This window comes from Triticum urartu, chromosome 7A, assembly GCF_056163025.1.
Source record: "Triticum urartu cultivar PI428250 chromosome 7A, HENAU_Tu73, whole genome shotgun sequence".
In the NCBI taxonomy this organism is placed as follows: domain Eukaryota; kingdom Viridiplantae; phylum Streptophyta; class Magnoliopsida; order Poales; family Poaceae; genus Triticum; species Triticum urartu.
The window spans coordinates 631,293,406-631,318,375 of record NC_141879.1 but is presented as its reverse complement, the minus strand read 5'-3'; the positions used below and the strand labels follow the sequence as shown (position 1 = coordinate 631,318,375).

Here is a 24,970-nt window from a genome sequence, read left to right as displayed (position 1 = left end):
GATTTATCAGCCATTTGCAAGGATATTTCAGTAGGTGTCAACTTATTCCAGTCAAGTCTACAATATAAAGGGAGAGGCATAACACTAACACCGGCTCCAAGATCACATAAAGTAGTTTTAATATAATTTCTTTTAATGGAGCAAGGTATAGTAGGTACTCCGGGGTCTCCAAGTTTCTTTGGTATTCCACTCTTAAAAGTATAATTAGCAAGCATGGTGGAAATTTCAGCTTCCGGTATCTTTCTTTTATTAGTAATGATATCCTTCATATATTTAGCATAAGGATTTGTTTTGAGCACATCTGTTAGTCGCATACGCAAAAAGATAGGCCTAATAATTTCAACAAAGCACTCAAAATCCTCATCATCCTTTTTCTTGGATGGTTTTGGAGGAAAAGGCATGGGTTTCTGAACCCAAGGTTCCCTTTCTTTACCATGTTTCCAAGCAACAAAGTCTCTTTTATCATAACGTTGATTCTTTGATTATGGGTTATCGAGATCAACAGCAGGTTCAATTTATACATCATTATCATTACTAGGTTGAGCATCATCATGAACACCATCATTAATATTTTCATTAGGTTCATGTTCATTACCAGATTGTGTTTCAGCATCAGACATAGAGATATCATTTGGATTATCAAGTGGTTCAGCAATAGGTTCACTAGAAGTTTGCATGGTTCTATCATTTTTCTTTTTCTTCTTTTTAGAAGAACTAGGAGCATCAATATTATTTCTTTGAGAATCTTGCTCGATTCTCTTAGGGTGGCCTTCAGGATACAAAGGTTCCTGAGTCATTCTACCAGTTCTAGTGGCCACTCTAACAACATAATCATTTTTCTTACTATTCATTTCATCAAGCACTTCTTTTTGAGCCTTAAGTACTTGTTCTACTTGAGTGGTAACCATAGAAGCATGTTTGCTAACAAGTTTAAGTTCACCTTTAATATTAGCCATATAATCACCCAAGCGTCTAATCATATAAGCATTTTCCTTTAATTGTCTACCGAAATAAGCATTGAAGTCGTCTTGCTTAAACATAAAGTTATCAAACTCATCCAAGCATTGACTAGCAATTTTAGCAGGAGGGACTTCAGCTTTATCATATCTATAGAGAGAATTTACCTTTACTACCTGTGTTGGGATATCGGGATCAGGAGGTTCTTCAATAAATAAAGAATTGAGATCATATGTTTCTTCAGCAGGCGGTATATTAAGACCATGTATTTCTTCAATAGGAGGTAAATTCTTAACATCTTCAGCTTTAATACCTTTTTCTTTCATAGATCTCTTTGCCTCTTGCATATCTTCAGGACTGAGGAATAGAACACCTCTCTTTTCGAAGTTGGTTTAGGAATAGACTCAGTAATTGGAGCAGGAGGTGGCTCAGGAGGTGCCCAATTATTTTCATTTGTCAACATATTATTCAATAGAATTTCAGCTTCATTCGGTGTTCTTTCCCTGAAAAGAGAACCAGCACAACTATCCAGGTAATCTCTGGAAGCATCGGTTAGTCCATTATAAAAGATATCAAGTATTTCGGGTTTCTTAAGAGGATGATCAGGCAAAGCATTAAGTAACTTGAGAAGCCTCCCCCAAGCTTGTAGGAGACTCTCTTCTTTAATTTGCACGAAGTTGTATATTTCCCTCAAAGCAGCTTGTTTCTTATGAGCAGGGAAATATTTAGCAAAGAAGTAATAAATCATATCCTGGGGACTACGCACATAACCAGGATCAAGAGAATTAAACCATATCTTAGCATCACCCTTTAATGAGAACGGAAATATTTTGAGTATATAAAAGTAACGGGATCTCTCATCATTAGTAAACAGGGCGGCTATATCATTTAACTTAGTAAGATGTGCCACAATAGTTTTAGATTCGTAGCCATAAAACGGATCAGATTCAACCAAAGTAATTATATCAGGATCAACAGAGAATTCATAATCATTATCAGGAACACAGATAGGTGAAGTAGCAAAAGCAGGGTTGGGTTTCATTTTATCTCTAAGTGATTCTTTGTTCCATTTAACTGATAACCTCTTGAGCTCATATCTATCCCTGCAAGCTAAAATAGCGGCAGAAGATTCCATATCAAAAAGATAGCCCTCATGAATAACAGGCATATTTTCATCATCACTATCATCATCGTATTCAGATTCAATAATTTATTTTTCTCTAGCCCTAGCAATTTATTCATCAAGAAATTCACTAAGGGGCACAGTAGTATCAGGCATAGAAGCAGTTTCATCATAAGTATCATGCATAGCAGAAGTGGCATCATCAATAACATGCGACATATCGGAACAAATAGCAGAAGCAGGTTTAGGTGTCGCTAGCTTACTCATAACAAAAGGTGAATCAAGTGCCGAGCTAGATGGCAGTTCCTTACCTCCCCTCGTAGTTGAGGGATAAATTGTTGTCTTAGAGTCTTTCAAGTTCTTCATAGTGTCCAGCAGATATAAATCCCAAGTGACTCAAAGAATAGAGCTATGCTCCCCGGCAATGGCGCCAGAAATTGGTCTTGATAACCCACAAGTATAGGGGATCGCAACAGCTTTCGAGGGTAGAGTATTTAACCCAAATTTATTGATTCGACACAAGGGGAGCTAAAGAATATTCTCAAGTATTAGCAGCTGAGTTGTCAATTCAACCACACCTGGAAACTTAGTATCTGCAGCAAAGTGTTTAGTAGCAAAGTATGCGTCAACTTCTTCGTTGATGCCTGCCTGGACCATGAAATCCTCTGAAGGCCATTCACAAGGCCGCACTTGAGCCTCCCTTGGTAGTTCATTGTCCGGCTCGCGTATTGCGGGCCTTGGGCCTTGCTTCCTTGAGGAACCACCTTGGTACATTTTCCTAAACATATTTCTTCCTCTGAAATTTTTTGTGACTCAAAATAAAAGTGAACCAAACTCAACAAAATTGATAGCAAGTACACCTACAAGTGCCTAGAGGCTATATCATGCATTAAAACTACTTTTGACCACATAAATTTGACATGCAAGCTCAAGAACAGGGTCACCTAAGCAGCAAAAATTTGCAATAAATAAAGCACTAGAACAAAAACTAATTGGACCATTGGAGGTGTCACATACCGAAGAATAATCCCCCAAAGCAGTTTTGTGAATGGAGCTTTGAAGAAGGAGATCGAAAATGGCAGCAAGATGAGCTAGAACTCGGGTTTGAGCTAGTGGATGCTTTTTTATAGAGCAAGACGAAGTGTGTGGGTGCAAGAATAAGTGGAGGGGACCCACGTGGGGTCCATGAGGCAGGGGGCGCGCCCTCCATCCTCGTGGACACGTGGTGGGTCCCCCTGGTGTGTTCTACGTGCCAGATATTCTCAAATATTCTAGAAAAAATCATATTAATTTTTCAGGGTATTTGGAGAACTTTTATTTTCAGGATATTTTTTATTGCATGGATAATTCAGAAAACAGACAGAAAATACTATTTTTACTTTATTTAAGATAAATAATAGAAAGTAAAAAGAGGGTACAGAAAGTTGTGCTTTCTATCTTCATCCATCTCATGCTCATCAAAAGGAATCCACTAACAAGGTTGATCAAGTCTTGTTAACAAACTCTTTTCGAATAACATGAAACCAGAGGATTTTCGAATAACACTAGGTTACCTCAACGGGGATATGCATGTCCCCAACAATAAGAATATCATTTCTTCTTGGCAGTAGGAAGAGGAAATTCAAAGCCTCCAATAGTAATCGTTGAAATTTTTCCAATAGAATTGATACTAAGGACTTGAGGTTGTTTCCTCGGAAAGTGTACCGTATGCTCATTACCATTAACATGAAAAGTGACATTGACTTTGTTGCAATCAATAACAGCCCCTGCAGTATTCAAAAAGGGTCTACCAAGAATAATCGACATAGTATCGTCCTCGGGAATATCAAGAATAACAAAGTCCATTAAAATAGTAATGTTTGCAACCACAACAGGCACATCCTCACAAATACCGACATGTATAGCAGTTGATTTATCAGCCATTTGCAAAGATATTTCAGTAGGTGTCAACTTATTCAAATCAAGTCTACGATATAAAGAGAGAGGCATAACACTAACACCGGCTCCAAGATCACATAAAGCAATTTTAACATAGTTTCTTTTAATGGAGCATGGTATAGTTGGCACTCCTGGATCTCCAATTTTCTTTGGTATTCCACCCTTAAAAGTGTAATTAGCAAGCATGGTGGAAATGTCAGCTTCCGGTATCTTTCTTTTATTTGTAACAATTTCTTTCATATACTTAGCATAAGGATTCATTTTGAGCATATCAGTCAAACACATACACAAAGAAGATATGTCTAATCATTTCAGCAAAGAGCTCAAAATCCTCATCATCCTTTTTCTTGGATGGTTTAGGAGGAAAAGGCATGGGTTTCTGAATCCATGGTTCTCTTTCCTTACCGTGCTTCCTAGCAATGAAGTATCTCTTATCATAACGTTGATTCTTTGATTGTGGGTTATCAAGATCAACAGCAGGTTCAATCTCTACATCATTATCATTGCTAGGTTGAGCATCAACATGAACATCATCATTAACATTACCACTAGGTTCATGTTCATAACCAGATTGGGTTTCAGCATCAGAAATAGAAATATCATAGGGATTCTCAGGTGTGTCAACAACAGGTTCACTAGAAGAATGCAAAGTCCTATCATTTTTCTTCTTCTTCTTCTTAGAAGGACTAGGTGCATCAACATTAGTTCTCTGAGAATCTTTCTCAATTCTCTTAGGGTGGCCCTCAGGATACAAAGGTTCCTGAGTCATTTTACCCCCTCTAGTCATAACTCTAACATCATTATTATTTTTCTTATTATTTAATTCATTGAGCAAATCATTCTGAGCCTTAAGTACTTGTTCTACTTGAGTGGTAACCATAGAAGCATGTTACTAATAAGTTTAAGTTAACCTTTAACAGTAGCCATATAATCACTCAAGTGTTCAAGCATATCAGCATTGCATTTCAATCTTTACCAACATAAGCATTCAAGTCTTCTTGTTTAACCATAAAGTCATCAAACTTATCCAAGCATTGGCTAGCGAACTTAGTAAATGGGATTTCACATTTATCAAATCTATAGAGAGAATTTACCTTTACTACTTGTGTCGGGTTATCAAGACCATGTATTTCTTCAATAGGTAGTAAATTATTGACATCTTCACCTTTAATACCTTTTTCTTTCATAGATTTCTTTGCCTCTTGCATATCTTCAGGACTGAGAAATAAAATACCCCTTTTCTTCGGAGTTGGCTTAGGAGTTGGTTTAGGAAGTGTCCAATCATTTTCATTACTCAACATATTATTCAATAGCAATTCAGCTTGATCAACAGTTCTTTGCCTGCAAACACAACCAACACAACTATCCAGGTGGTCTCTGGAAGCATCGGTTAGTCCATTATAAAAGATATCAAGTATTTCATTTTTCTTGAGAGGATGATCAGGCAAAGCATTAAGCAATCGAACAAGCCTCCCCCGAGCTTGTGGGAGACTCTCTTCTTCAATTTGCACAAAAATTATATATTTCCCTTAAATCAGCTTGTTTCTTATGACCGGGGAAATATTTAGCAGAGAAGTAATAAATCATATCCTGGGGACTACGCACACAACCAGGATCAAGAGAATTAAACCATGTTTTAGCATCACCCTTTAATGAGAACGGAAACAACTTAAGGATAAAGTAATAGCGAGTTTTCTCATCATGAGTAAACAGGGTGGCTATATCATTTAATTTAGTAAGATGTGCCACAACAGTTTCAGATTCATAGACATAAAAAGGATCAGATTCAACCAAAGTAATTAACTCAGGATCGACAGAGAAATCATAATCCTTATTAGTAATAAAGATAGGTGAAGTAGCAAAAGCAGGGTCATATTTCATTCTAGCATTCAAAGACTTTTCTTTCAGCTTAGCTAATAATTCCTTAAGATCAAATCTATCATTGCAAGCTAAGAAGTCTCTAGCGGTTTCTTCATCCATAACATAAACCTTAGGCACAACAGGCAATTCATATCTAGGGGGAGAATCTTCATCATCACTTTCATCAATATTATCAGTTTCAATAATTTCATTCTCTCTAACCCTAGCAAGTTGTTCATCAAGAAATTCACCTAGTGGCACAGTATTTTCAAGCGTAGAAGTAGTTTCATCATAAGTATCATGCAAAGCAGAAGTGGCATCATCAATAACATGCGACCTATCAGAATGAATAGCAGGTGTAGGTGTCGCAAGTTTACTCAAAACATAAGGTGAATCAAGTGCAGAGCTAGATGGCAGTTCCTTACCTCCCCTCGTAGTTGAGGGAAATATCTTGGTTCTTTGATCTTTCAAGTTCTTCATAGTGATAAGCAGATATAAATCCCAAGTGACTCAAAGAATGGAGCTATGCTCCCCGGCAACGGCGCCAGAAAATAGTCTTGATAACCCACAAGTATAGGGGATCGCAACAACTTTCGAGGGTAGAGTATTCAACCCAAATTTATTGATTCAACACAAGGGGAGCCAAAGAATATTCTCAAGTATTAGCAGCTGAGTTGTCAATTCAATCACACCTGGAAACTTAATATCTACAGCAAAGTATTTAGTAGCAAAGTAATATGATAGTAGTGGTAATGGTGGGAAAAGTAACGGTAGCAGTTTTGGTTTTATAGTGATTGTAACAGTAGCAACAGAAAAGTAAATAAGCGAAGATCAATATATGAAAAGCTCGTAGGCAATGGATCAGTGATGGATAATTATGTCGGATGCGATTCCTCATGCAATAGTTATAACATAGGGTGACACAGAACTAGCTCCAGTTCATCAATGTAATGTAGGCATGTATTCCGAATATAGTCATACGTGCTTATGGAAAAGAACTTGCATGACATCTTTTTTCCTACCCTCCCGTGGCAGCGGGGTCCTATTGGAAACTAAGGGATATTAAGGCCTCCTTTTAATAGAGTACCGGGCCAAAGCATTAACACTTAGTGAATACATGAACTCCTCAAACTACGGTCATCACCGGTAAGTATCCTGCTTATTGTCACTTCGGGGTTAACAGATCATAACACATAATAGGTGACTATAGACTTGCAAGATAGGATCAAGAACTCACATATATTCATGAAAACATAATAGGTTCAGATATGAAATCATGGCACTCGGGCCCTAGTGACAAGCATTAAGCATAGCAAAATCATAGCAACATCAATCTCAGAACATAATGGATACTAGGGATCAAACCCTAATAAAACTAACTCGATTACATGATAAATCTCATCCAACCCATCACCCTCCAGCAAGCCTACGATGGAATTACTCACGCACGGCGGTGAGCATCATGAAATTGGTGATGGAGGAAGGTTGATGATGACGATTGCAATGGATTCCCCTCTCCGGAGCCCCGAACGGACTCTAGATCAGCCCTCCCGAGAGAGTTTAGGGCTTGGCGGCGGCTCCATATCGTAAAACGCGATGAATCCTTCTCTCTGATTTTTTTCTCCCCAAACACGAATATATAGAGTTGGAGTTGAGGTCGGAGGAGCACCAGGGGGCCCATGAGGCAGGAGGGCGCGCCCCCCACCCTCGTGGATAGGGTGTGGGGCCCCTGGCGTTGATTCTTTCACCGGTATTTTTTATATATTTCGAAAATAATCTTCATTGATTTTCAGGTCATTCCAAGAACTTTTATTTCTGCACAAAAAAAACACCATGGCAATTCTGCTGAAAACAATGTCAGTCCGAGTTAGTTACATTCAAATCATGCAAGTTAGAGTCCAAAACAAGGGCAAAAGTGTTTGTAAAAGTAGATACGACGGAGACGTATCAACTCCCCGTCCACATCTAGCACCTTTGCTCCCTCGCCAGCGACCAGAAAACGCTAGCCAACCAGCCAGAAACCCTAGCAAAGCCATGGGCATCTTTAGTGGGAAGGGAGGGAGGAAGGGGAGGTTCAGCGCTGGAGCGAGCTCTTCCCGCGGGCTCCCTCGTGCACCGCCGCCGGCTAGACGCGGCATGCCACCGCGGGGGCGAGAGCGGCTGTACATCCTAGTCCACCAGGCGCGGTGGCACCGGGAGTACCGCCAGCCCCTGACGTATCCGGATGTGAACTTGTCGCACGGCTGGCATCTAGACCCACAGCGCATCCCCATCCTGGCGGATCCGCGGTTGATAACCCACAAGTATAGGGGATCACAACAGTTTTCGAGGGTAGAGTATTCAACCCAAATTTATTGATTCGACACAAGGGGAGCCAAAGAATATTCTCAAGTATTAGCAACTGAGTTGTCAATTCAACCACACCTGGAAACTTAATATCTACAACAAGGTATTTAGTAGCAAATTAATATGATAGTAGTGGTAACGATAGCAAAAGTAACGGTAGCAAAAGTCATATTTTTGGGTTTTGTAGTGATTGTAACAGTAGCAGCGGAAAAGTAAATAAGCCAAGAATAATATATGAAAAGCTCGTAGGCATTGGATTGGTGATGGAGAATTATGTCGGATGTGATCGATCATGTAACAGTCATAACCTAGGGTGACATAGAACTAGCTGCAGTTCATCAATGTAATGTAGGCATGTATTCCGAATATAGTCATACGTGCTTATGGAAAAGAAGTTGCACGCCATCTTTTGTCCTACCCTCCCGTGGCAGCGGGGTCCTATTGGAAACTATGAGATATTAAGGCCTCCTTTTAATAGAGTACCAGACCAAAGCATTAACACATAGTGAATACATGAACTCCTCAAACTACGGTCATCACCGGGAGTGGTCCCGATTATTGTCACTTCGGGGTTGCCGGATCATAACACATAGTAGGTGACTATAGACTTGCAAGATAGGATCAAGAACTCACATATATTCATGAAAACATAATAGGTTCATATATGAAATCATGGCACTCGGGCCCTAGTGACAACCATTAAGCATAGCAAAGTCATAGCAACATCAATACCAGAACATAGTGGATACTAGGAATCAAACCCTAACAAAACTAACTCGATTACATGATAAATCTCATCCAACCCATCACCGTCCAGCAAGCATACGATGGAATTACTCGCGCACAGCGGTGAGCATCATGAAATTGGTGATGGAGGAAGGTTGATGATGACGATGGCGACGGATTCCCCTCTCCGGAGCCCCGAACGGACTCTAGATCAGCCCTCCCGAGAGAGTTTAGGGCTTGGAGGCGGCTCCATATTGAAAACGCAATGAATCCTTCTCTCTAATTTTTTCTCCCCGAAAGTGAATATATGGAGTCAGGGTTGAGGTCGGTGGAGCATCAGGGGGCCCACAAGGCAGGGGGCGCTCCCAGGGGGGTAGGGCGCGCCCCCCACCCTCGTGGACAGGGTGTGGGCCCCCTGACATGGATCTTTCTTCCAGTATTTTTTATATATTCTAAAATAATTCTCCGTTGATTTTCAGGTCATTCCGAGAAGTTTTATTTCTGCACAAAAATAACACCATGGCAATTCTGCTGAAAACAGCGTTAGTCCGGGTTAGTTCCATTCAAATCATGCAGGTTAGAGTCCAAAACAAGGGCAAAAGTGTTTGGAAAAGTAGATACGACGGAGATGTATCAGCGGTCCGCGTTGGTGCACGAGGAGGAGGTTTCCCGGCGGCACGATCTCCTTACACTGGAGCAGCGCGCCATGCATGCCTATGCGTTAGACTCTCCCAACTGGGAGCGCTAGTTTGCGCTAGAGCACGATGAGGAGCGCCACCTCGGCGCCCAAATCGACCATGGCATTCTGCCACCGGGGGTAATGCCGGAGGAAGAGCATGCGGAGACAGAGTACCAAGCCGCCATCGAGGAGGCCCAACAACACACGTTGGAGGCGAGCTGGCTTGAGGAGGATGCCCATTGGGATGGGCTGGAGCAAGCCCTTGCTTTGTCCGCGGCGAGGGACTCCATCCACACGCCCCTGTTTGTGCTGCCACCGCCGCCGGCGCCGCCCCTCGTTGAGCCCAAGGACGAGCTGGAGCCGGAGTGCGAGCCAATGCCCACGCGGAAGCGGTGATCACCGCCCCCACTTGGCCCGAGGAGTTTTACTCGTGGACCGGCGAGTTCTGCGAGTGGGTGAACGTGCCTCCCTGCTACTTCACCTCCATGTTGGAAGAGGAGGCGACCCACTTTGAGCGCGAGAAGGCGCATTGGATCGTGAAGGAGGGGGCCGACGCCGAGCAGCAGATGCGCTAGGAGCAGCAGTTGTGCCGCGAGGAGGAGGTGTTGCGACGCAAGGAAGAGGAAGAGGAGCGCGCCCGCCTCGCCGCAATGCCGCCATCGCAGCAGACGCTAGAGGAGGCTGCCCTAGAGGCCTATCAAGCCACATTCGATTGGGTTAAGCCGCATCCCGTCTTCATCGACCTCACATGCGGCGATGACGGCAAGGGCAAGGACAAGGCGGTTTACTAGGGCAGCGTGCGGGCGTTTATTAGAGTTTTTTAATGTTTAATTATGTTTAAGTGGACTTTGGCCGGCGTTACCGTCAATTTATGTATAATTATGCTTAATTAAGTCAGTTTTGGCCACATCGGCAAAAATGAGTATGTCTCCCTTTGGGTGCACCTGCTGACCCAAATGGAAAAGCGGACGCGCATGTCCGCCTGGCCGACTAAAATGGACGTAAAGCGAACAAAACGTGCGTCAGTTTGGGTCGGCGCGTTGGAGTTGCTTTTATAAACTTATCAGGGTGCTCTCTTGTATCCTTCGACCATTTGTTGTCTTTTTCAGTGCTTGTAATGATGACCTTGTGTGATCTCTGACTGGTTGATGGTTTCGTTAATTCAAAGCTCTGCTTTTCTTACCCTATTTGTAAAAGAAAGGAAACTACACCTCCTCCCGCCAAGTCCCAGCACCCTGCCATGTCAGCAATCCGCGCCACCCATCCCCCCCCCCCCCCCCCCCCCCCCCCCACTCACAGCCATTGATCTCCCATCTGACGGCTCACGTTCTCATCACGCGGATGACGCCCCTCTTCTCCCCCCGAAACATCGCAGCCATAAATCCCTCGCAAGCCACCACCATCGACCACACCACACGGCCGCAACAGCCACCACCAGACCAGCAGCGCACACACCAGCCAAGCCAAGCGAAGCTCGCCGGAGAGAGAATCGCCGGAGACGTCCGGCCGCGGCAAGGGAGGGAAGGGGCTGGGCAAGGGCGGCGCCAAGCGCCACCGGAAGGTGCTGCGTGACAACATCCAGGGCATCACCAAGCCGGCGATCCAGTGGCTGGCACAGCGTGGCAGCGTGAAGCGCATCTCAGGGCTCATCTACAAGGAGACCCGCGGCGTGCTCAAGATCTTCCTGGATAACGTCATCCGCGACGACGTGACCTACACCGAGCACGCCCGCCGCAAGACCGTCACCGCCATGGACGTCGTCTACGCGCTCAAGCGCCAGGGCCGCACCCTCTACGGCTTCGGCGGCTAGGCCGCGCTGGTGCAGTCGAATCCACCTCCACCTCGCGCCGCCAGATTCGTAGCATAGCTAGCTATGGTTGTTCAATGTTCATCGTCTTCATTGTAATGGCCGCATCTCGCTGCTGTTGTTCAGTGTTCAGTGTTTGGATGATAGAAGGAAATTGCAGCAATTTACCCTCGAATTCTTCTGAAACATCTTTGTGCATAGTAGGAATCCCAGCATCTTGCGCTTTGTGAAAATTCCCCCATTCCCATTCTGTCGCTGTAGTTTTCTGCCCCCAATCGATCGCCTTGGCTTCAGGGTGCAGTGGATTCCAACCATCCCTGCATTTCTGTCCGTGCAGTGTGATGAGATGGTTTATTTATACTACTATAAGACACGCTTCAATTATACAATCAATTATTATAGATTTCTCATCAAACTATTCCAGTTAAAACGTTTCCAATGTATACTACTATTTGTGGATGTTCAATATGCCAGTATATACACGTATATACTGTCCAGATGGCAGATAATTTCATCAAACAATATGAGTTTATTGTCTACTCAGAGTTCAGTTTCTATGAAGGAACAATGGCTCTAGAAAACCAGTAAACACCCACTTTGTACATTGGTATTTGTCAGTTCCAGCCTTCCAAGGGTCATTAGACATTTCTAGAGAATATTTTTAACTCAGCCTAATAATACCTTTCCTCTTGGAAGACACGATACAATGTCAAACTCTTATCATTCGTCCTGCAACTAAACACATTGAGGCCTAAACTTTTACTAATCTAGTAATCCATTGCCTGTGTAGGTCAATGCATCTCTGAGTTTCCAGTGAAAAAGACAACAAAAATATATTTTTTAAATATAAGAAAAATCTAAACAGACTTTTAGACCACACAGCACACTTTTTACTACGAGTGAACAAATTTCCATACATTAATTTACACCTGTTCTATTGCTCTACTCTGCACCACCGGGTTGCGCCACGATTCATGCTCGGTTGGGTTGGTTTTGTTGTTGCTGGCCGCTGCTCTCGTTCACTCTGGATTATAGAGGAAGAGGAACAACTGCAACACTTGTGAATGTTGCCAACGTTTCCAATTGTAATTTAGTTGAATTTGAACGAACTTGTGTACTGTGAATGCAGATGATGTATCAGGCATTGTAGTTCCCTTTTAATCCAGTGGATCTATGTCAATAAATTTGTGAATTCAATGGAGTAAACACCATTGTTGTAAGTATTTATTTTCTCTGCAATGTGACTTGAAGTTGGTCTGATATTGGCACCAATTGTATTGAACGAAAATCGCAGCAGTTGCAAAATTCAGAGAGCAAATGCACATGAGCTTTTTGGTGCCCTCCTGAGATGACAAACAAATTCTGCATTATTGAGATGTAAACTTTTTTTTCTAAAAAACAACAGTCTCTTGGAACAATTTTTTTTGGATGAAATCTCTTGGAACAAATTCCGCGATGACTAGTATTCTGAACAATTTTCTTTGCAGTGTGACATGAAACTGGTACGGCATATGCACCAATTGTACTGAATGAAATTCAGACAACACATCTGTTCTTCTCCAAGAAAATAGCATATACACCAACTGTACTGAATGAAACATGCTTTTTGGCGCCTTCCTGAGGCGACAAATAAATTCTGCATTGTCGAGGTGTAAAGTTTTCTAGACGGAGCACACATATCTGTTCTTCTCTGGGAAAATAGCAGTAATCTGGAATAGTAGTTCAAGCACAAAAGTGATCTTCTTGGCGGGATCATCACATCCAGTGCTTTTACATAAAACATAGAAAGACTGAGAGATGTATGCTCAGGTGCTGCTTGCATACTTTACATAGAACAATCGCTTGCATTGATTAATCAGTTGTGATCATAATGCACACTAATTAATGGCCAAATTAAGAATTCACTCGCACCACTGAAAAACATGCCAGTGAAATACTCCTACACACTTGCAACCAAGACTACCACTGACGGCTCTGCTTCCTCTGCTTTGGTCAGCTATAAGCAAGACTTCCAGCAACAAGGCTGCATTGCTGACGATTTGTTCCTCTGCTTCGATCACTTGAGCACTCATCCGTGGATTTACATCGCTGGAGCAAAGTCCCTTTATTATAGCACACAAGACGCAAACAAACTAATGGCTTTTACAGAGGGAAAAGAATCGGTCACCCCACAGGATCTACAAGCATGTACAGTGCAGAGCTAATCTTTCCATTTCCCAGCGTGTCAAAATGTGCAACTCCTAATTTCTCTTCAGGAGGAAGCCGAGAAGCTGTGGATGACGCTGAAGGTACCTGTAGATGTGGCCAACGTTTCTCATTGTGATTGACTTGGTTTTAAATGAAGCTAATTCAGATGGTGTAATTCCCTTACCTTAGTGGATCCATGTCAATGAATATGTTAATTAAATGTAGTAAACACCATTGCCGTCAAGTATGGATTTTCTTTGCAGTGTGACATGAAACTGGTCTGCCATATACACCAATTGTACTGAATGAAATTTGCAGCAGTTGCAAAATTCAGACAACATATTTGTTCTTCTCCAGGAAAATACGAGTAGCATATACACCAATTCTACTGAATAAAATAGGCTTTTTGGCACCTTCCTGATGCGACAAATAAATTCTGCATCAGGATTCAGGAGTTCAGCAAGTGAAAATAGAAGTTCAATTGGTGTATATAAGTTCAGCAAGTGAAATAGGCCTTTTGGTGCCTTCCTGAATTCAGGATTCAGGAGTTCAGCAAGTAAATTCTGCATCAGGATTCAGGCACACATATCTGTCTTCTCCAGGAAAATAGAAGTCATCTAGAATAGTAGTTCAAGCACAGAAGTCTGGTGCCACTTGCATAGTACATCAAATCCAATGCTTTTACATAGAAGATAGAACAATCCATTGCATTAATTGATCAATTGTGATCATAATGCACACTAATTGATGGCCAGATTCACTCGCACTACTGAAAAACATGCCAGTGAAATACTCCTACACACTTGCAACCAAGACTACCACTGCCCACTCTGCTTCCTCTGCTTTGCTCAGCTAAGCAAGACTAGCACCAACAAGGCTGCGCTGCTGATGATTTCTTCCTCTGCTTCGCTCACTCGACCACACATCCGTGGATTTGCATCGCTTGAGCAAAGTCCCGTCGACAAGCCATCTCGATGCGGTGAGCTTGATAACGCCAAGCTTGCTGTCTTGCTTGGAGCAGCTCCTCAGGGGACTTGGTCACGTCGGAGTGATGGATCCAGGGGTCGTTGAACTGCACTGTGTCCGCCATCTGATCCACCTTTCGCCGGGCCTCCGCCCGGCTGCGCTCGATGTCACGCCGACGGCTGGCCTCTTCTTCGGCTGCAGGGTGCGCCCAATCCATGGCGAGGCGAGCATTCTCGATCAGTTGGCGCATGCTGATCGGCGGCTTCGATTGCGTCGGGCTCGCCGGAGATTCGGCAACCTGGTTCTTGGTCACGGAGGAGTGGAGCGGATCCCTGTCGCTGCTGGGACACGGCAGCTTTGTGCCCTTGATGTTGGCGGCGATTGCGGCATGGAGCTCGCCCCCGGAGCAGGCACCGCGTGCGCGCTTCGCCGGTGGCTGCCCGTCGCGCACAGACACGGGCCGCTTCAGCGTCTTGGCAGGCGCGGGGTTGGCCATCAAGGTAGGGTTTAGGCGCACGCGGACGAAGCTGCGGCGGCGGCGCTACGACGCGGGAGGAGAGACGGCGGAAGCACCGTGGTGTCGCCCATGGTCGCGGCCGCGGAGTTGCGAGAGCACGGATCCGGCGGCGGGAGGGAGGAAGAGGATGCGGTGGAGTCAGATTCAGATGGATCGGGGATTGGGGAGACGGGGCGAGCAAGAAAGAAAGAAGAGACGCGGCAAGCAGGAGTATATCTGTCTGTCTACGGTTTGAATCCGAGTATAGCTCGAAAGCGCGGGGATTTGGACATTTGACGCTATCTTTCCAACACCTCTACGTGTTGAAACAAAAAATAAAAACTGTTTCTTTTTTTGGAGAATAACCTTAGTACCCACATTACTCAGCGTTAGAATTATACTCTTCATTCGGAAGCCATCAGCTCATGCAGACTTTCAAGAACAGTGGCAACAGCCAACAGACACTTGGTTTCCTTGTGATTTGGCCGCTGCCGCGAGGCCATGAACGAGCTCGTTGCTCTGTCGGCTCACAGCAGCCACTTGATGGATTGGAACGAATCATGAATCAGAGGAAAGCTAGCAGTAGCATTTGAGGCTCTCGGCTGCAGCTTCCATGCAACAATGACACATTCAGTCTCCACAGTGATCCTTCCTCTAAAAAACCGCAGACAAGGCAGAGAGGTGGCCAAGCCAGGATGGCTGTTGCTTCAGCGTCTTCCACACTTCTGCAAGCCTCAATCTGCCTGCAAATGATCTCTGAGATGCCAAGCCCTCCACAATAACAGTAAGATTTTCGCCCTCATTTCGCCCGGACAGGTGCCAAGCAGAACCTGCAACCAATCAACCCCCTGTATATCTGAACTTTGACTCGCTTGGCAACATCCAAACTTCTCTCATGGACTGTCTCAAAGCTTTACCTTCTCTTTGGTGCAGACTACAACCGCATGGACTGCATCATCTCTGAGATGCCAAGCCCTCCACAATAACAGCAAGAAGCGCCCTTTAACAGAAAAAAATATTTAGTGCTCCAGTTTGTCTAAAAAAGTGTCACTCCAGTTCATCTAAATTCAGATTGATTATTCATGTAAGACATGCAAATAGCTCATTATTATTACTTTCTTTAGATAAGGCTTCAACATGACACATGTTTTTGGAGCCATCCTGATGTGACATAGAAAATTCTGCATTGTTGAGATGTAAATTTTCTCTAAGGAGAATACATGCTTGTTCTTCTCCTGAAAATATATACTAGTCATTTGGGATAGTTCAAGCACAAAAGCAATCATTTTGGTGGAATCGTGTGCCTCTTAGGGCATCTCTAAAGTGGACCCTCAAATCGCCTGTAGACATCTGGACCGAGCTGTCCGGATGCACTTTGCCATCCAACATCGTCTTGCATCAGTCCGCGAACCAATTCATGTGTCCGTTCCCGCAAACTGGAAGCAAACCAGGAGGGCTTTGCGAGAGTACCGACCTCCGCCACTACGACTCTGATACCCCATCCCATGACACCCACACCCACGTGTCCATCTCTTCCCTCTTTCTATGCATCCGCTTCCTCCTGGAGACTCCATCGCTCTACCACCTCGGCCGCCCGCAAGCCCTTGCCGGACCTCCACCACCTCTTCCGCTCCATCCGGTCACCACACTGCTTTGCCTACGCCACCGTTCCACACCTCTCGTCCGTCCACCACACAGGTACTATCCGCCCCTGCAGATGCCATCCGTGGGGGTCACCATGTCAGAGAAGTGTTTGGTCAAGTGCTTGTGCTAAAGTTATGGCATTTGTTGTCCCTTCTTTGAAGCAACAAATTCGTACATGGAGTACATCGACTAGCACTATGTTGAGTCGTCCAACGACTCATCAGGCTAGGAGGATTATATGGATGAAACAACGATGGTGCAGGCGGTCCTTGTAGATGCAGAGCATGCGGAAGAGCATGTTATCAATTTGAAAGGATCGATCAAGGGTCATCGAGTACTAAATCGAAACAAGGCACGAGGGCATTTGACGTTTCTTTTTGCGGGTGAAAACTTGTATTACTCAATCACAAGATCCTTACAATCATCAAAAGCTAAAGACAAAGCAACTTCTGGGCCAGACCCTACTTTGCCCCTGATGCCCTATTCGCGGATAATTTTGCCAGCGCTTTCAGACGCAGAAAAATGTGTTTGATCCCTCTACAATGGCATCCAGGCATGCGATGACTACTTCATCTTGAAGAAGGGCGTAGTAGGAATAACTGGATTCTCTACTTACCAGAAGTGCATGGCTGCATTGCGGATGCTTGCCTATGGCACAACCGCAGGTGGGACAATTACCTTCGGATGTTTAGGAGCACATGTGGAGACATCCTGGTGTCACGACCGGTTTTCCAATAAAAATGTTTATTGAGAAACCAATCTTTTGAGTCCAGTATGAGAAAAATCCTCCTTACCGGTAGACAAATTCTTGATACAATAAGCCAGTAGCATAAAATATATTACAGGGTCGAGCTACGGTTGCTCAACCAAATTATTACAAGCACGCCAATAATTATACATAATGGCGGACATGACACAGTGGTGTGGAGGCATACTACTGACTCAAGGATAGGGTGGTGGTGGAAAAACACAGCGGGGAGTGAGATACATGACTCTAAAACTGGCATCTCATCGAGCGTCAGGTGAGGCTCGATGAATTTATTTGGTAGCGGAAGCGGATATAATACAGTGACCAAATCCAGGGTCGCACGAGACTGACTGGGATTCCTCTGGGCGTCGGACTCGCTATCAAATTCTTCATCCATGAGATCGCCTTCGTCAGCATCTGGCCAAATCAACAAGCCAGGTGAGTACTTTGAAAGTACTCGCAAGACAGTTCGGACGTAAGATATAACAAATGCATGCATGGATGCATCATGAGTATATTAACAGTGGCACATTAATTCGTAAAAAACCAGACAGGTAAAAAGGGGGTCGGCGGTAGTCCGCTCGAAAACCCAACAAAATAACTATAAACCCAATCGGGTGTCTGAAGCGACACCTCGATAGGAAGATAAATAAATAAAGCACGCCGCAGTCGGGCGTCTAGGCGACACCACATAAAGGGCTTTAAAAGAAATGCCACAGTCGGGCGTCTGAGCGATGCCGCATAAAGGGCTTTAAAAGAAATGCCACAGTCGGGCGTCTGAGCGACGCCACATAAAGGGCTTTAAAAGGAATGCCACAGTCGGGCGTCTGAGCGACGCCACATAAAGGGCTTTAAAAGAAATGCCACAGTCGGACGTCTGAGCGACCTCGCAGAAAGGGCTTTCATTGAAAGTAAAATATAACAATGCCACAATCGAACGTCTGAGCGACATCACAGAAAAGGGCTTTTATTGAAAGTAAATAATAACAATGCCACAGTCGGACGTCTGAGCGACATCACAGAAAGGGCTTTTATTCACAAGTAAATAATACTCATAATAAATATTCAATTCATGAGAATAAACGGGTTAGTCCATCCACAGGAATAAACATTTAACTGGACTTAGCACTCATGTGATTCACCGGAGTCTCTGTCATCAAAACTGACATTTGTCAGGATAAGATAATACCGAATTTGGACATGGAATAGATGATTCAAAGAAATATATGACTCTGCAGAGTTTGTACGAAAAATTTTCCCACAGCCAACGGATTTCCGTAGTCACGAAGGACTAGTTCTGTTTACGGTATTTCGGAAGAAAACACAGCTAACCAGTACACACCCATCCTACCTCTCGATGCTAGGAATCACCCTAGACATCGTCCAAGAAAAACTTTTGAGACGGGGAGATCACAATCTCGAATAGCATGGGATCAAATTTATATACGCGCGCTCTAAGGGGTGCCCCCCTCTCGGTCCCAACCGGAAACACCCATGCCCCCTGACCGGACGACTGGCTTTAATCCAGGGCCATGGAACCATCATCACGGCCTCTCCTTTTGGTGTGTACCAGGAAAGCGGTTTGCAACTTACTAAGCCATATTCCTTGCGGAAAACATGTGGTAGTACAGGGAAGGAAAAATGGAAGGAACTGGACTGATACGGGTTGACACTGAAGTCATATAGCCTAGCATAAGACTGGCATGCTACAACACTGCCATCTTACCCATCCTCATGCCAACACATCGCCATGCATACTCACATCCATCCACTTATGGATTTTTGAAACTCACTTGCCTCATCGTTGCATGTAACATGACATTCGTCGGTATGCTCATCAACATGCCATGAAACTACTTAATGCAAACATGCCAAAACAATCATCATATCAAAAGTTCAAACATGCTTGCGTGGTTCTGAGTAGTCGGAGCCTAGCTCGGTGAAGTTTGCGGTCCCGTCACCTCCTTCGGTATCTATGGTATAAAGAAAATATACGCGCTATCGTGAATACCGTGAGGTGCACAAAAATTATTCCAAATATTTTTCAAATAAATATGATAAAAAACTAGACAAAAATTTGAAGAGGACAGAAAAAGAATCACTCAAAAATTCCTTTCTGTTCAAAAGTTATAAGGGTTTTAACCCAAGGACCCATCTGTAATGAAACAGAAAACTTCCAGGGGCTAACTTATAAAAACAGAAAACGATTCGATAAAGAATACGCCGGCCCAGAGGGGTGACGTACTTTGGCAAAAGACGCCTTCAGAAAACAGTTCGTTTAAAAAGAACTGAGAGGCTGACGGGCGGGTCCCACCCGTCAGGTTTGAATATTCAAACGGGGCGGCAGAGCTCGACGGTGCCCGAGAGCCGCGGTGGTCGCCGGCGGCGATCCACGGCGAAGCAGGGTGATCGGGGGTTACCTTCGTGCTCAGTGCACCCTTCCGCGTCTGTGGGTGGTGGTGGTGGTCGCCGGCGAGTACCACGTCGACGGTGGCCCTTGCTCCGGCGGACGGTGGCTCGGGTGGAGATGGATCTCGTCGGGGAGAGCTGCGAAGGCCAAATTGGAGTGGGGGTTAGACTCTTGGGTGCTCGAGGAGGCTACTGACGAGGTTTGGGCGTCGGGGATGGCCTCACCGGAGTGAATCGAGTTGGTGGCCGAGGCGGAACGAGGCGGCCGGAGTCGGGGGAGGAGACCTCCTCGAGGTCCTCCTAGTGGCCTGGCGGGGCTTTGGTGAGGTGCAGTGGTGGTGCGTGCTCGAGGGTGAGCTCGGGGTCCCCTTTTATAGGCGATCCGAGGCGGTGGCCGTGAACGGAGTTCTCCGGCGATGGATTACGGTGGTACAGTGCTTGGTCGGGAAGGTTCAGAGGTTGAGCGTCGTCGTGGATGTTCCCTGGTTCCATTTAGGTGCTAACCTCAGCGGGATTTGGTTGCTTAGGGGGAGCTCGACGGAACGGTGCGGCGCGGGCCCGTCGGCGGCAGGGAGCGCGCTCTGTGCGTGCCGCGCCATGGCGACGGTGCTGCATGCGTGCGCTGGCGAGGAAATGGCCAAGCGGAGCCACCAGGGGGTTTGGGCGGCACCGAACGGCGTTATGCCGCCGTTCTGCTCCCTGTCGGCTGCTACGGTGGTTCGGCCGCCGCAAGACACGCCGGCGCAAGCGGGCCAGGGTGCCACCGACGCCAGGAACGTGCCAAGCGCGTGTGTGCGGCTCTAGACAAGCAAGCTAGGCCATGAGCAACGTGCCAAGTGCACTGTGAGCATGTGACTGAATTCCTGACGAAGATCGACACTGGAACTCTGAACTTAACTGAAGATGAACAGAAACAGTGCATGCAAGGTGTTCGACAGAATGATCTAGGCATGTAGGGATTTTTCCTTGAGCTGAAATTTGGTGGGGTGGCCTCTCATTGCACCAGGAGGCGGCCTGAATTTTTGTGGAATTTTTGGAGAATAGGAGATATGAATTTCACCAAATTTGGCAAATCTGGTCCAAACTTGCAGAGAGTGAAATTTGAAATATTTGAAAAGAAGAAGAGTGGATCAAGATGGTTCTAGGTTGTGGGTACTAAGGACTATCCAGGGGAGTTGGTTTGGGATAAAAACTCAAAGGCAATGAGGTACTTGCTTTGAAAATCACTCAGGCTCAAAATAATTGGAAGAAATGATTTGAGAGATAAAAATAATTGAAATAAAATCCAAAACTTGTTTGGACTTGTTGAGATAAAGAATTTAGATTGTTCAAAGGTGGAGGGAGGGATTTTGAGAAGATTTACTATAAGATACATGGTAAAACCATGGGTGGTTTTCAAGATAAGAAAAACCTCAAAATTCACAGAGTTCTTTTTATAAGACAAAGAATAATTTCCAAAAATATACTTTGAGAAGGGAACCATCAGAGAAAGAGTTTTAAATGATCAAACACCATAGTTTGAAGAAGATACAAAAATAAAAATCCTTGCCAAAGAAGTTTTTTAAGAGGAAGGTTTTCTGGAAAAATTTTAAATGGCCTCTTTTCAAAAACCAACAAAGTTTTTGCTGAAAAACCAAATAAAAATTTTGGAGTGTCACAACACCTACCCCCTTAGGAAAAATCTCGTCCCCGAGATTTCAGCTGATCCTTAAATAAGTGTGGATGCTCTGTCCGAAGGAAATCCTCCCTTTCCCAGGTTGCTTCACTTTCGGTGTGGTTGCTCCACTGAACTTTGAAAAACTTGATGGTTTTCTGTCGGGTTCTCCTTTCAGACTCCTCTAATATTTTTACTGGACGTTCCCGATAGGTGAGGTCTGGCTGCACGTCAATGTTCTCATGGGATACTTGCTTCTCTGGTTTGCTTACGCACTTCCTTAATTGCGAAATGTGGAACACGTCGTGGACATCGGATAATTCTTCGGGTAAGTCTAGCTGGTAGGCTACGGTGCCTCTTCGTGCCACTATACAGAATGGTCCGATGAATCTTCGCGCTAGCTTTCCTTTAATCTTGAATCGTTGCAATCCCCTCATAGGGGATACTCTTAGGTACACGAACTCACCGGGTTCGAAGCTGACCGCACGATGTTTCTGATTGTAATAACTTTTCTGTCGGCTCTGAGCTGTCTTAAGTCGGTCCCTGATTAGCTTGACCTTTTTCTCGGCTTCTTTGAGCATGTCTGGGCCGAAGATACGGCTGTCTCCGGTCTCTGACCAATTTAGCGGGGTACGACATCTCCGTCCGTACAGAGCTTCAAATGGTGCCATTTGCAGGCTGGCCTGGTAACTGTTGTTGTATGCGAACTCGGCATATGGCAGGCTTTCTTCCCAACTGGCTCCATAGGTGAGGACACATGCTCTCAGCATGTCTTCTAAAATTTGGTTTACACGTTCAGTCTGTCCATCAGTCTGGGGATGGTAGGCTGTACTGAAGGCTAGTTGAGTTCCCAGAGCCTGTTGTAAATGATCCCAGAATCTCGAGACGAACTGAGTGCCTCTGTCGGATATTATAGTCTTCGGGACTCCATGCAGACAAACTATACGGGAGAGATAAATCCTGGCAAGCCTCTGAGTGTTGTAGGTTGTCTTTACTGGAATGAAATGTGCCACCTTGGTTAATCTATCGGTGATGACCCATATGGCATCATTCCCGTGTCGTGACCGAGGTAGTCCGACAATGAAATCCATCCCTATTTCATCCAATTTCCACTCAGGTATTTTGTTTGGTTGCAGTAGTCCGGCTGGTCTTTGATGCTCAACTTTTATGCGTTGACAAGAATCGCAACATGCAACGTATGTGGCTATGTCCCTCTTCATACCGTGCCACCAAAATCTTTCCTGAATATCCTTATACATTTTGGTTCCTCCAGGGTGGATCGAATATGGGGCGGTGTGGGCTTCAGCTAGAATTTGCTGTTTGAGTTCCTCTGTGTTTGGCATGCAGAGTCTGTCCCCGTACCATAATATTCCTCCATCGTCTATGACGAACTCCGAGGCCTTGCCCATACTCACCTTTCTTTTAATTCCTTCAATGCTGGGGTGACCAGGCTGAGCTTCTTTAATTCTCTCCACAAGGTCGCGCTGTACTTCCAAGTTTGATATGGTGCCTTCCGTGATCATTAACAAGTTGAGTTTGGCAAATTCTTGTTGGAATTCAGGTCTCAAGCTTTGCAGACTGTTTTCGTCGGAGCTGGGGTTCCGACTAAGAGCATCGGCCACTACATTTGCTTTTCCTGGATGATAGTGGATACCAACATCATAATCCTTTACCAATTCCAACCAGCGTCGTTGCCGTAAGTTTAGTTCTGGCTGTGTGAAAATATATTTGAGACTTTTATGGTCCGTGTATATTTCACATCGATTTCCAAGTAAGAAATGCCTCCATTCCTTGAGTGCATGAATGACTGCTGCCATTTCTAAGTCATGAGTGGGATAATTTTCCTCATGCTTGCGAAGTTGCCTTGAAGCGTATGCGACAACCTTGCCTTCTTGCATCAACACGCACCCGAGGCCTTTTCGGGATGCGTCACAATACACTTCAAAATTCTTGTGTATGTCTGGCACAATTAATACCGGTGCTGTCGTTAATTTCCGTTTTAGCTCTTGGAAACTTTTCTCGCAGGCTTCTGTCCATTCAAACTTCTTGTCCTTCTTGAGTAACTGCGTCATTGGCTTGGCTAGGGTGGAGAATCCTTCAATAAATCTGCGGTAATATCCTGCCATTCTCAAGAAACTTTGTATGTCTGTTACGCTGGCTGGTGACTTCCAGCCAAGTATGGCCCTGACTTTCTCCGGGTCCACTGCGATACCGTCTTGGGTCAGCACGTGGCCTAGAAAGCCTACTTGTCTTAGCCAAAATTCGCACTTGCTGAACTTGGCATACAATTGATGTTTCCTGAGTTCTCCTAGCACAATCCTGAGATGTTCCGCGTGCTATTCTGGTGTCTTGGAGTATATCAGAATATCGTCGATAAATACCACAACGAATTTGTCCATAAACATCATAAATACTTTGTTCATGAGGTGAACAAAATATGCGGGGGCGTTCGTTAATCCAAAAGGCATTACTGTGAACTCATATAGTCCATATCTGGAGGTGAAGGCTGTTTTGGGGATATCTTCTGTTCACACTTTTAATTGATGGTATCCTGACCTTAAGTCAATTTTTGAGAATACCTTGGCCTGAGCGAGCTGATCAAATAAATCATTTATCCGTGGCATCGGGTATTTGTTCTTGACTGTGACCATGTGAAGTGCTCGGTAGTCTATGCACAATCTCAGTGTTCCATCCTTCTTTTTGGCAAATAAAATTGGTGATCCCCAAGGTGAGGAGCTGGCTCGAATGTATCCCTTGTCCAGCAATTCCTTTATTTGTTTCTTCAACTCAATCAACTCGGATGGTGCCATTCTGTATGGTTTCTTGTATATGGGGGTGGTTCCTGGTGCTAGCTCAATGCTGAATTCTATCTCCCGGTCTGGTGGCATGCCTGGTAGTTCTTCGGGGAATACGTCTGGAAATTCACACACTACTGGAACCTTGTTTAGCTCAGAAACGTCCACCTTATTCAATCTCGGCTGCCGGGGTATTTTTCTTTCTTTGCCGGATACCCTTATTGTCTTCCCGTGGTGGTGTGTGAGAATTACGGTCCGGTTGAAACAGTCAATAAAACCCTTGTTGGTGGTTAACTAGTCCATCCCTAGGATGACATCCAGTCCTTTATTTTCCAATACAATAAGATTGGCGTGAAACTTCAATCCTTCAAACTCAATAACCACATTCTGACAGTAACTCTGAGTAACTTGCTGAATCCCAGGGGACTTGATGATCATGGATTTTTCCAAGGGAAACATCAAAAAATTATTTTGCAAGGCAAAACTTTTCGAGATGAATGAGTGAGAAACTCCAGAATCAAACAAAACCATGGCAGGTATTGTGTTGACAGGAAACGTACCGAGTACGATATCCGGGGCTTTCTGTGCTTCTTCTTTGGTCACGTGGTTCAGATGACCCTTCCTGTGGTTGTTGT

General features: G+C 44.7%; 1 protein-coding gene and 1 pseudogene across 1 annotated transcript; one reads left to right on the top strand and one right to left on the bottom strand.

Annotated features, from left to right (window-relative positions):
• Positions 1-11,016: 11,016 nt before the first annotated feature.
• On the top strand, positions 11,017-11,611 carry LOC147960818 (histone H4-like; the record flags this gene model as incomplete). Its single annotated transcript, XM_087536339.1, has 1 exon — positions 11,017-11,611. A coding segment is annotated over one exon (423 nt), but the record flags the coding sequence as incomplete, so codon positions are not given.
• Positions 11,612-14,217: 2,606 nt separating this feature from the next.
• On the bottom strand, positions 14,218-15,271 carry LOC147960817 (uncharacterized; annotated as a pseudogene).
• Positions 15,272-24,970: the final 9,699 nt, after the last annotated feature.